At 41.0% G+C, this 13,823-nt stretch overlaps 1 protein-coding gene and 1 long non-coding RNA gene across 9 annotated transcripts in view; one reads left to right on the top strand and one right to left on the bottom strand.

The window, feature by feature from the left end:
* The window catches only part of LOC119655579 (zinc finger protein 135-like), a 57,063-nt gene extending 43,465 nt beyond the window's left edge, over nucleotides 1–13,598 (bottom strand). For 6 of the 8 annotated variants that reach the window (XM_038061513.1, XM_038061516.1, XM_038061514.1 and 3 more), the window contains exon 1: nucleotides 12,682–13,598. In XM_038061513.1, coding sequence (XP_037917441.1) covers nucleotides 12,682–12,807 — 126 coding nt within the window. In that variant the 5' untranslated portion in view covers nucleotides 12,808–13,598. Of the gene's footprint in view, nucleotides 1–6,466; nucleotides 6,680–11,942; nucleotides 11,968–12,681 lie in introns of those variants that run through there. The other 2 variants (XM_038061520.1, XM_038061519.1) reach the window with 2 other exon arrangements.
* On the top strand, nucleotides 2,928–7,922 carry LOC119655580. Its single transcript, XR_005249923.1, has 3 exons — nucleotides 2,928–3,676; nucleotides 3,739–4,184; nucleotides 7,012–7,922. It is a non-coding gene; the product is annotated as an uncharacterized LOC119655580 (long non-coding RNA).
* Nucleotides 13,599–13,823: the final 225 nt, after the last annotated feature.

The raw sequence follows: 13,823 nt of genomic DNA, 5'->3' as shown, positions 1-13,823 counted from the left end.
TAAGTTTCTGCTCCCTTATTTTAAGTGGTTTCTGAGAATGGGTTCGTTAAAAAAATGATCACTATCAACCCCCCGCACTCCCCACCTTTTTAACAAATGTCAAAACTAAGTTCGGCTTCGAAAAGTACTAACCGAGACCTTAATTTGATACGCCGCATGACTATATTTGATGAAAAAAAAATGTGCACCCCTCTTTTGCATATATGGGGACCCCCCCCTTAAATTCGACGTAAAAGGATGTAACTCACTACATGCCTGAGCGTTCACAGTTCCCACCTTTCTACCAAATTTGGTGCTAATCGCTATAACCGTCTCCGAGAAAAATGGGTGTGCCGGACAGACAGACAGACAGTAAACCGATTTTTATAAGGTTTTGTGTTTACATTAAACCTTAAAACCGTTTACATTTTTGAATGTATTTTGAATTGATTCTTAATAGGCGCTATATGCGAAATGTAAATTTTGGTACATCATAAGCAACAAGCGACAATTAACGAAGAATTCTACTCTTCTTTACCCTATGCATACGAGCAAGTATTTCGTATGCTTCGACTTATCACATTTCCGACTTATAACGCACTTTCATGGAACCAATCAACGTGATAAGTCGAGGTATTCCTGTAGTTGTGAAACGCGACTTCATCCAATTTACGCTAATGCGTTAAGCAATTTCATAACCCAGTTCTCCCTTGGCTAATAGCATTGACCCGAGATATTTAAATCGCTCAGTTCGGGGTAGGTGATTACCGCTGGCAGTGAGTGTGCCGGTTTCATGGGGGTAGGTCGTCAAAAATTCAGTTTTATTCAGAATCAATCTGAGACCGTGTTGCATGAGACAAACATTCCATTTTTGGACAAGTTGCCGAAGATAATTTTTGCTATTAGACGCTAGGTAAACATCATCTGCATAAAGCAGTGAATAGTTCGCTCTACGTTGGATATCCCGTGTAACAAATGTCCATAACAAGTATTAAGAGGATTGGTGAGAGGGCGATTCCTTGATGAACACCAACAGACGCGAAGCGGCTTTGATACACCATACACCCGCCACAATTCCAAGTTTACAAAATACATGGTTTTAAAATACGCAAATTTTATAATTGTTAATAGCGATTGCATTAGTGTTTTATCGTCTCTTGCAAACATCCAAACAGTGACAATCAACACAAAAAAAAAATTAAAAAACAACTTTGAAAAGTTAACGAAGCGTAGTTAATTTTTGGGTATATAGGTTTTGTTTCATTCAGAAGTTTCCAAATTAAGTTCCGAATTTCCCGAACTAATTTAAGGTTTCTCCAAGTCAATTTCAGGACTTTCCAATTCAAATTCGGAATTTTCCATTTCAAAATCAGAATTTTCCATTCCAAATTCAGAATTTTTTAATGTTCTAATATAAGGTTTTATACCAACATTTAATCTCTGGATAAGGATGTAGCTTATGTAGTGACAGAAATTTTAGCTGCCGAACTTTCTATCATTGTTTGATATCATGGTTTTGTTTTTCATGACTTCTAGATATAAAATCGTGTACTAATGACTGGAATTAATTTCGCCGTTTCGTGTAGAGCATCATTAATGTCCAACTGACAATCGGGGTGTCTTACCAAATAATAAGAAAGAAGAAATAATAAGAAGTTTAATTTGTGAGGTTGCTAATTACTTTCAAACAGGTGTTTCTTTGACAGTTTTATGATCGTACGTATCAGTCTCAAGTTATAGCGCGTCAAAGATGGAGTCCACCAAACAAGAAATTCGTCATATTTTACATTATTACTACCTGAGAGGTAAAAATGCAACGAAGGCGGCCAAAAAAATTGTGAAGTTTATAGGTCCGATACTGTAACGATTCGCACAGCACAGCGTTGGTTCGATCGATTTCGTTCTGGTATAGTAGATGTCGAAAATACACCTGGTAGGCCAATCGTCGTAGAAACCGATAAAATCGTCGAAAACGTCGAAGTAGACTGGCATGTGAGTATTCGCTCGATTGACCAGGAACTGAGTAAGGACCATGCAACCGTTAGGAACCATTTGTAGAAGATTAGATTCCAAAAAAGCTGGATATTTGGGTGCCACACGAGTTGACGGAAAAAAATCTCTTGGATCGAATCAACGCCTGCGATGCACTGTTGAAATGGAACGAATTCGATCCATTTTTGAAGCGGATGGCGACTGTGATGAAAAGTGGACGAGTCGGCCCAAACCATCGCCAAGCCCGGATTGACGGTCAGGCAGGTTTTGCTGTGTGTTTGGTGGGATTGGAAGGGAGTCATCCACTATGAGCTGCTCAACTATGGCCAGACCCTCAATTCGGTCCTCTACTGTGAGCAACTCGATCGTTTGAAGCAGGCGATTGACCAGAAGCGGCCAGGATTGGTCAAAAGGAATGGTGTTCTGTTCCCCTAGGACAACGCTCGGCCTCACAAATCATTGATGACCCGCCAGAAGCTACGGAAGCTCGGATGGGATGTCCTATCGGGCCCACCGTATCGTCCGGACCTGGCACCAAGTGATTACCATCTCTTCCGGTCCATGCAAAACGCTCTTGGTGCTACTAAGTTCGCCTCAAAAGAGAATTGAGAAAACTGGCTGTCTGAGTTTTTTGCAAATTAGGAAGGGGGTTTTATAAGAGGGGGATAATGAAGTTGCCCTCTAAATGGCAACAAGTTTGCGAGCATATTTGACTTTAATCGGATAATTCTAAGTATGTTAAATAAAGCGTTAAAATTCGATTACAAATACGACATTACCTTTTCCCCAACCCCATATATATATATATATTACGTCTAGGTTTTAGTGGGGCAAATGTCGACTCAAATGTTTTCATAAACGAAATACACAAAACTTTTCATACCTGAAGCGCCCATCTTTAGGTTTCCCGACTTGTTTAGGTTGTTTCGTAGCTGCAGTTCAGAAACTTTCGCCTAGCAAGGCCACTTTCTCTGCCTATACATCAGAATTGAAATATACCAGTCTCCAACACTTCAAACCTAACTCTTTAGGGGCACGAAGGTTTTCCACAAAGGCTCTCATGTCCCATTGTTTGTAAACAAACCCACGTGAATGCCGCCTACCAGACAGTGAGTTCATCAGCCTCATTGGCCACATGATTCATATCACAGAAAGAAACCGGCCGACAATATTTAGTTCGCAATTCTGGATAAAGATTTAACACATACTCAATTGATTTGACACAAGCCGTTTCCCCTATCCCTTCCTGCTACCCCCTTCATACACTATACAAGTATGCACGACACAAACATATATGACGCAAGCAATGCAAAACAAACATCAACGCTACAGTGTGTCGATATAATACAATTCACCGACTCGAAACAATCCCAACCTCCTCATTACAGCCACATTCCACATACCACGTGCGAGTACGTGACCGTTCTCTGTATTTAGATTTTCTTGTGCATCGTCATAGACATACCGAATACACCGAAACGGCCCAGGCTCACGCACCGACTTCTCATACAAAGTCCAAGTACGTCGCGGGTTTCTCGCACAAAAATCGCAGGTCAACACTGTGCGGAGATGCGTCCACTTGAATGATGCCCAGCCGCATAAGGTTTTCCCTCTTAGTGCATTCCTTCGAGAGGGTCAGGTTCACTGCTCTACTGCCGTGAAATCTTTATTGCAAAGAAGAGCGTGTGTGCGCCGTTAGAAAGTCGTGAGTGTGAAATAAAAATACTTCCCTATGTCCGACACAGAAGCTTATAGTGTAGCATACAGCAGGTGTGTATGGCTGAAGGCCGTTTGTGTGCTTACCGAGGTACTGCCATGCTGTGTAAAACTATAAACAAGCGCGTCTAAAGATGATTATCACAATCAAATCTCACCACATGTGCACAATGTTACGTTGCAGCCGGAAGTGAATGGTGTTGGCGGATCAATTTTCGATTCTAATCATCTTAACATTTTGCCGACCGTAGGCTACCGGCCGACTTTTTTCACTGATGCTTATGCACCGATACCCTATTAATCCGTTGCCGTAGCGATAAACAAAACTCAACGTCCGCGACGAACAAATAAAATAGGATTTAGACTATCAGATTGCCCTGACAATGATTCAAGAAGTGATAGTGGTGATGGCGCCGATATAATCATTCGTAAGTTCTGTATTGGCAGAAAGATGTAGCGATTTTGATGGTAAAACAAGTAACATCGATATTATTCAGGTATGTCAATATACAGGGTCAAAACAACCGGATAACGGGTATTGAAATAAACGATGGATCGTAAATAAGACTTCACTCTAAAATATGAATGTCAATTTGGATTAATAAAGAGACCCATTTGGAAATAATAAATTTCCAAATGCATAAATCGTGTTTTTCTCCCCCAAAATTTTCGTGTTTTCTCGAGTTTTAACCCACACAATGTATAAAATTCTATTCTAATAAAATCATGTTAGCATCATTTTATCCTAAGTATTCAATTTGTAATAGTTATGATAGGTTAAATTGGAAACCCACTCATTGAAAAAACACCCTAAATACCTCAACTCTAAGACATAAAATAGAGGTAAAAACTCTTCATAACTGTTATATAAGCCACATAATTGATCTTTGTTAGTTTTGACTCATTGAAAGACACCATTAACACATCAGTGTAAAGAGGTTATATTTACTAGGGGTTCGTAAAGGAGTTGAAATAGTTAAAATAGCAGAAAAAAAAAACAATTCGACTGCTATTCTAAGTGTTACTATGATCATCGTAACCTGAATCGAGCATAACTCAAAAGCAATTTTAACAATAAAAATTAAGAAAGCTTATTCAAACCATTTCAAGTGGAGTGCGATTCTCCGAGTGGATGCAAGAGCGTATTAAACATCAATAAAAATATTATTTATTGACGAAGAAGACATTCGTCAATAAATAGAAACGGACTAGGCGTACTTAGGCATGGATTAAACCATGAAGCATATCAAAACCAATTGAAATTAAAAATAGGGCAATAGCGTTCTAAACCGATTGACAGGTGAAGGCTATAAATTTTTTTTCCCGGGGAGGTGCGACTCGATTTATTAGAAAATGTGCCACTTGTTAACTGTTAGAAGGATTAAGATATGGCGTCACTAGGATGGGGCACTTCCACATAATTTCAGGAATCTCACTTCTTTCTGTAGGGATATTTGAAAGAAATGGTTTGTGCCCCAAGGTCCTAAGAAGTTCCTTCTGAAATTATTATGGCCGATTTGGTACTAAAATTTGAAACGACTGTAAAGCTTACAAAAATTTATTTAATCAATCAAAATAGGTGCCAGTCGATTCAAAATACTTCTCCCAGCGAGATACAAGAGCATGTATACCAGTTTCGTAGAAGTTCAATTTTCGGGTGTTGATAAACTCGTCGAAGGCAATTTTAATGGCCTCTTCATTCCTAAATTGTTTTTCCGCCAAAAAATTATCCAAATGCTTAAAAAAGTGGTAGACGGTTGGCGAAAGGTCCGGTGAATATTGTGAATGAGGCAGTCTCATACTGCAATTCATTCAACTTTTGAACCGTTGTTCTGGATATATGAGCTCGTGCATTGTCCTGAAGGAGTATCACACCATCTCTATTAACTAATCTCGGCCGTTGAATACTCAGTTTTTGGTGCATTTCCTCGAGTTGCCAAAAAAGAATAGTAGATAACTTCAGCTGTAGACCACCAAACAGTCACCATTACCTTTTTCGGATGGAGGCTCGGTTTCGGGATATGCTTCGGTGGCTCATCAGCATCTAGTCCTTGTGCTGATCGGCGACGATTGTCGTATAATATCTACTTTTCATCACATGTCACTATTCTTTGCTTCTGTTGCGGAAAAGTAAAGAACTGCAAATTTCCATTCGAAGCGCCATGTTTTGCTTCGTAAGGACGTACGGAATTCATTTGTCTTTCCAAGTTGTTGCAAGTGGCGGGAACCTGTCGAATAATGTACGCCCAGTTTCTCTGCAATGTCTCTCACAGAGTGACGTGTGTCTGATTCGACTACCAAACGCAGCTCGTCGTTGTCAATCGATGGTCACTGAATGTCCACGTGGTTCACTTTGAAGGTTTACGTCGTCTGACCGGAATTTTTCGAACCACCGCCGTGTTCGTTCGCTTACTGCGTCAGCTCCAAATGCGCTGTTAATGCTCCTGGTTGCCTCCGCTGCTTTATGACCGAGTTTTGATTCATACAGAGCAAGTGTACGTTCTTGGCTCTTTTCCATCCTTTTCATTGTTATCACAACGATGGTTAAAACTGAAATAACTCCTTGATTAAATGTAGGAGTATTTATACTTCATTATCCGACACCAACAGCGCCAACTGGTTGTGGTTTGATGGAGCAAAATGGCAACTAGCTTTGCTTGCTTGCCAAATCGGCCATTTCATGTGCAACAACCTAATACTAATGTCATTGCAACCAGAATGTTATCATAAACAGTACGTAGTTTCCACAAAAGAGCTTCCTATTGTCTATTACAATCACTTTGAAAAGTTTTTATCTTTGAATTTTCCTCCATCAAAATATCGACTGCGTTCTTTTTTGTCCGTTAAAAGCAAACTTCCTCGTTCCCATGGAAAATTCAGTCTCTTTTTCCTTTTTATGATTTACTTGTACAGATTTGTAACTGCCACTAATTTAGTATTTAGGAGAAAATGATGTTAACAAGAAGATCAATTTTTCGAAAGAAAATTAGTGCATTGTGTATTCCAGAAAAATTGAATTAAATATCAAAATTTTGCGTTTTAAAAACTTATACAAATTGACATTCGTATTTTAGAACTATAATACAGCATTAATTTCAATATCTTAGTTGACATAGATTTTTTCAAATGAAAATGACTAGCAGTTGAAGGGTCAATCAAAAAAAAATTACTTAATATTTTTTTGCTTAGAATTACATGAGGTAATTGGCATGCAGTTTGTTCAGTTGGTTTGAAACACCCTGTATAGAGTATGGTCTATAAATATAGTTAAGCATTAATATAACGAAAATAAACATTCTGTTAAATCTAATTATCTTATAACAGAAAACGGACAACTCCGAGCATTCGAAACGCAGAGATGCTCCCGTGCGAAAGCCTGAACCGAAACAGAGCTGACGCCAAGAAGAATCTGTTGCTGACCGGCCGATCAGTAAAGTGTTAGGAACCGTCACCTACACCTGATTTCTTTCAAAGTTTGAAAATTATCAATATTATCTCATTGGGAGATAGCAAACACTCGACTAGTATCATTACATTTATTGCAGAAATGGACACTGTGCCCATCGAGTATCCATCAGGAGGCGGTGCTTCGCACCCCAAACGACTGATATTTTCACACCCTAAATTCAATATTGTACAGAAATACAACTCCGATAAATCGTAACGTAAACAAGAGATTATGTAGGCAACCTTCCATACTTCTAGTTTTTCCAGTCGTAAGACAGAAGCTGTGTAATGTAACTAACAAATAGTTTGCCTAATTGTTGTAAAGTATTATATATCCCGACAACAAGTTACAGACGCCAGTATGCATAAGTTATACCGTGCGACGTGACCTTATTCTCTGCATCCTGAATGAAATGGACAACATAGACATTAAACACTTATAATAAACACAAATTAAAACAACGATAGCACTGCGAACGGCCGACATTTTATCCAGGTTTATACACACCACTGGAGCCATTAGTGATAGGATAGACCAAGATTTTGCTACTTGAGGGCAAAACTATCCCGTTTGTACGTAGGCCATAATGTATACGCATTTAGCATATCAGACTACTCACTTTAGTGTGATATCGATATCTAGGATAGACAACTTTGGGCTACTATAACTTGGTCAATAATATAGTAATGTGGTCTATATTACTGCAAATTTTTATAACCAATTCCACAAAAACATTGTTAACTTAATTTGAGTAGATTCGATATCGATATTGAGAGTATTTTAAGGCCTGGACACCGCATAGAGACAATTTCATGATTTTTTCAGATTTTCCGGTTGGATAGTTTCTGGTTTGTTTTCCAAATAAAACCTTAAAAATGGCGAATGCTTGAAAAAAATTGTTGGCATTTTTCTTGTCACGTCGGACACCCTAATCAAGAAAACCCAAGAGTTGTCCGTCCTTCATTGAACTCGACTTGTACGCACACCTAATTCCACGATTTCCTTCCTTGGAAACGTTAGTTTGGAAATGAAAGACCCAAAGCGTTTTATTATAACACTCGTTGTTCCTTCCCAAACAGCGTTTGAGTAAATCGTCGTCGGCCAATATGAAATCGACGAGTTCCAACCGTTTGTTGATTTCTGTTGAGCCTACGATACGTATTGACCCTAACGCAGTAAAGCCAGTTCTTAGATGAAAATTCAACTATAACGGCGAGATGATGAGCTGTATTAGAGAAGAGATTCTAGGCGTCAATAGTTGGACTAACAACTACTTCGTCATAAAAGTTATTGTAGTAAAGATAATTTCTAAACAATTTCCATTCTGGTTGGAAGTCCTGTACCTAGGAAGTTCAATGGTAGAAGACAAATATGACTTTCGTCGACAATAAACCTGATTTTCGGACGATTGGAATCTCTAAGCACTCTATACGTCACTATAAATAGCATCGCCAGAACAGGGGGCATATTAAAGACACCGATATACAAAGTAAAAAAGTTATGTTTGTCTATTGCAACTTTGACAAAGCTGTGTTCAAATACATCGTTACAGTTGGTGGTAATATGTTCACTTGAAAAGGAATTATGAATGGCGAAAAGACCACCAATTGCAGTCAGTCCTATAAATGGTCCAATTACAGTCAAGGATTTCCTCGTTTCAACCAAGTTTCAGTGATAGCGAGATGTTGAAATGGCCAGATTTAGCGTCAAGGAAGAGTTTATTCATTTCCCGATGCAGTTCTTGTAGATAAATCTAGGTGAGGGTCGTTTTCTTGTAAGGAATGACAATATTTTTTTATATATATTTTTAAGAAAGCGATAAGTTTCGAGATCACGTTCCGCTTGGTCCTAATTCATTCTAATTCTTCATGAAAACGATTAAAGAAGATACGATGATCTCATTCGGCAAACCTACCTGTTGGATTAATATTTTGAGGTTGGGCTTCCTTTTACCATCAATACAGATATTATCGATAACGTTCTTCATGCTGCCTTCTTCGAAGGACGTGGAAGAGTCCACTGGACTATAACGTCTTTCTTCAACCACTCCAACTACGCTGATGACATCTTTTTGCTCTCCCACCGGGTCATGAAACTTGTCCAAATGGCTTTGTATTAAGAAACAGAGGCAAGTAGAGTTGGACTGAAATAAACACCAATAAAACCAAAATTCTCACCCTGACAGGTTATCACTCTCTCTATCTGCATCAATGGACAGAGCATCGAAGGCGTCGATCAATTTCCATATCTAAGAAGCGTGGTTTCTGTCAACGGTGGCATCGGAGTGGAAAATGAGAGCAGCACATTGAAAGTGACCCCCACTGTTACTCAAAGGCTCCAAGTCTTCGTGAACACTTGTGTACATTGACCTGACACTAATTCAAACATAGGATTTAGTCGGTCCAAAGCCAGTTACCCCCATGAGTGATGTTACTGGAAGCGAAGTGACAGTGGAGAAAAGAAAAAAGTAATTCATCTCCAGGGAACGAAGTAGCAAATAGTATTTCCTTAACGTAAAAATGTATGTATGTAAAAATTATATGCAACTGTTTTTTTCTGGCTTCTCGAAAGCAGCTGAAATATGGATCTTATTTCGTCTATTCTAATCATCCTATTGCAATTGTTATCAAAAACTGATAATAGACCCTTACCAATAAAAGAAGTAGCTCTCGAACAGCTGGACATTAAGAAATTCGATCCTATACTGTGGTGTAGGGGCACACGCATACGAGACAAGAAATGATCCACAGCAACGAAAAGGTAAATAACAGCTGAATAAAGCCAAGACAATGCAGATTCACTTACTTTACTTAGATGTTCCAGTGCACGAGAAAAAGAAAGAAATATTGATGGCAAAACTTGATCCGACTAAAAAAATGCAAATCAAAATTCAGAAATTTGCTGATTCCCAAATAATGGGAAAACATGGCGCTTCAGTTATGAAAGGTGTTGTGGACTTCTCCCGTAAGAAAATTTGCCGCATGACGATTCTTTTTGCATCCACCAGCATAGCAGTATGTCACATTATTTACTTTAATGTGATCTTTACATTTTACATATACACAATGCCTAAGAGTGGGGTAGATTTACGCGGAAAACACAATTTTGTTTTAGTATAACTTCGTTACCAATCTTCTATATTATTGCAAAATTTGATGATTCTTGTATAATCTTGAGGGGAAGGAACTTCCAGACAAATTTACGGAAGATGGCAATATACATCTACTTTACGTCGTAATGATTTTCATTTTAACAAAAACCGGAATGGCAAGTTTTTTGAAACCTAGATACTATACGAACGCAGCCCCGCAGCTGAGAATAGCCCCCGATATGTCCATTAGGAGTTACATGGTTTAATAGCTTGGTTGCGTACGCTTTCAAATATTCAAGTTCGATTCGAGAATGTTTCTGGAAAATGTGTCGTTCGTACACAACGCAGAAATTGAAAAGCAAGTATCCGGATAGGCACAGATGATTTAGGCTCCAAAGCGGCAAGCCAAATGAATTAAAATATAATGCATAAAAATGGAATCAATGAAAAGTTCAGTTTCGAGGTTCCGACATTATGCCAGTGATGTGTTGCACTATTGATGGGCTGGGAATGAAGCGCAATCAGCCCTATTGACCTCTCTTGGACAAACGAAATTCTCGCCAAGACCTGAAATTGTTTGACTTGGTCAATCTACACCGGGTGAAGGACTAAATGGCTATTGCAGCGCCCACGTGCTTGATCCCTTCCAGTCTCACTGCCATGAGAACAGGCCATGTTGAGATATGTGAATGAATCAACAAACAATAGCACTAATGCAATAGCGGAGGCACGTCACTTCTGACATTCCCAATCACGTGTTTTCTTCGTATACTGTGACAACTCATGAAACACAATCATGATGCGCTGCTCACTATCAAGGAAGCACCGCATACACCGTGTGCCATATCCCAACATAATGTACATATAAACACATGTCCCTCGTGTTTCATATAGATATCATCTACTAAAGCAACAAATTTACCAAATGTATATTTACGTAAACACCAATAACCCGCCCCATCCGCAATTATTCTATTGTGTACACCATATAGTTGGATAGATACAAATGTGGCCAGCGCACATGGCATATACGTGTATGTATGTAGCAACGAGCCGAGTTGCTGATGTACCCCGGTAGTCTTGCACTTCAGAATTCTCGACTTCATTCTTCAAACGACGGCATCCAACATCCGCATCATTGTATTAACGTATCGGTCGCCGAGCGCGGTTTCAGCGGAAGCTTCATTCCGTGGCAGGGGAACCACGCGTACATGTATTCACTATGAGCTCGCATTTCCATTTCGACAGCGGTCCTCAAACAATCCAAGGTTCAACACAACCGGAAACACCAGTAGCGCTTCAACACGTCGTAGAAACCAACTTGCAACCGCACAGTTTGACTACTTCTATTCTGCATTGTCAACTGGCAACGTTGTCTTCTTCGTGCATCCCTTTCATAGAATTCCCCGCCGTCAGCTTCGATTGCAATAGCACGAGCGTAGCTGCCCCCAACCGACGCACACTTCGGTCCGACTTGCCTTCGTATTTCGGCGAACACAAGCGAAGCGCCGCGAGTCTGCTTATGTCCGATTCTTTCCTATTCTATACATGCTCGGATATCTACCGATGTGTGCCGTACACGTACGACAATGAGGCAAGTGCCACAGGCCGCCATTTCCACCAAGCGTATTGCAATTTTGCCTCTAAACCTTACGGAACACATATCTACACACATTCCAGATTCATATCTCGCAACACCAACGGGCCATAACCCACCTGAATTCTCCAGCCCAACTATTTCTTCAGGGCGCACTTGGTGTACTCATGTAGCTAGCTCGACCGAAGGGCGGCCGACGGCCATATTTAAGAAAAAACTGCGTCATATGTACTTTCACCATAAAGATTCAAAAAACCGCTTATAATATCCAGTCTTCCGACGCCGACGATGTCTGTTCTTGTGAGGAAGCAAAACCATTTGGCGAAGAGCGCCTGCATGATTTCCGTTTGTTACGGCAGAAGTACACAACTCTCTTCTCAGATTACTCCCATTGCAGTTGAAGCTAATTCCACTTAAACTTGATCTGTCAAATCCGGAAAGGAACTCGCAGCTAAATCCAGCCATCCGAATTCTATCGCAAGGTCATATCGAATAGCCTCGGCCACTGCGCCATTAACTCCTAAGAACAAGTACCCAATGCAATAATGCCCGCTCGTCCGCGAGGCACAAAGTATGTGTGCTCAACGAACTACCCATTATCGAGCCATTCACTGTCCAACGCAGCTTACACACCAAAAGAACGGGGCACCAGCGCTACTACCGAGGGAGCGCGACGAACACACATTCGTTCCTAATCAAGTATGCATGTTAACAACCCGCCGAAACACAGCAAACCTATCCAGATCGAGACCTGTCCCGGCCTAGTGTTTTTGTAAACAAAGCCCGTTTGCAGCCACGCCGCCGATGGCGCGAAACTAGCAACGCGCCCAAACCTCAAATCACGCAAATGATCCTTACCGCTTCGCTGCTCACAGTGTAGTTGATATTCGGTGAAATCTCCACCACAGACTCCGTCCGCGAGTTATCTGCGAAGCCCCAGGTGTACCCGAAACTCTGGGTCGCGTTGCTTTGGGCGGCACACATTTCCCTAGCACTTAATCCACTTCCTTCACTTCAGTACGGCTACGGTTAGGACTCGCGAGTCGCCTTAGGTGCGCCAATCAACTTTTCCACGGTTGCCCGTCTAGGGGAACACCTCAAGGCGGGAACGGCGCCAAGCCACTTCGTAGCCCCGCGGCACTCCACTACTCCCCCGGTCCAAACGCGCCAGGGAGCCCTGCACAGCACTAGCCGCGGTCACTCGCACAATCCGCGCACTCCCGCCCGACCGACATTCGTCGACGAAAGGACAACTTTGTCGACGCGATCCAGCACTTCAATCTTCGCTAATTTTCTTCGCAAGCCTCTTACGGACGCGAGCTTTCGCGCGATCGCGCGCTTCGCACTCGTCACTGACGTTTCTCCACGACTAGGAACCTTTCGCAAATCAGTTTTCCCGTGTATTTTTATCAAAGCGAGGATATTGCACCGCACACACACCCCGCAACAGTCGACCGCACGACCCACAAGCCAAACGCGTTATACAAATGTAATAATAAAATATATAAAATTATATTTGTGGAGAGTGCCAGTTTTACTGCTTCACGTCTCACGCCGCGTCCATGTAGTTGCCTATAATTGCCTACACAGCCCCCTTTGATAGTGCTTGCTACGGTCGCGGCCACAGATAAAATTGGTGAAATTTCTGTATTCGGATTGGGAACTAGCACTCTGACGCCATTTTACATTTCAACTTGAATATTTTCTCGAAGAGCTCACGGAACGACACGGACGTGTTTGACTGTGTAAAGTTCACCGACGAAAGAGAAGAAGTAGCGCGACCAAGCTGCTTACGAACACGAAAGCACTGGTGCATCTTCGCTGACAGGAGTGGGGAGAACGAGCGCTGTGCATGTATAGCAACGGGTAGAATTTCACGACGGGTGTGTGGGAAAGAGAGGCTGAGACGTCGAGCAATGTTGCCAAATAGTCTGTTCAGGGATTTTTTCTATAATCATTTACGATCTCAAGTCAGCAATTTACAAAAATTTCTGGTTAAT

Source organism: Hermetia illucens, chromosome 4 (genome assembly GCF_905115235.1).
Source record: "Hermetia illucens chromosome 4, iHerIll2.2.curated.20191125, whole genome shotgun sequence".
Lineage (NCBI taxonomy): Eukaryota > Metazoa > Arthropoda > Insecta > Diptera > Stratiomyidae > Hermetia > Hermetia illucens.
This window is presented reverse-complemented; position numbering and strand designations above follow the sequence as displayed.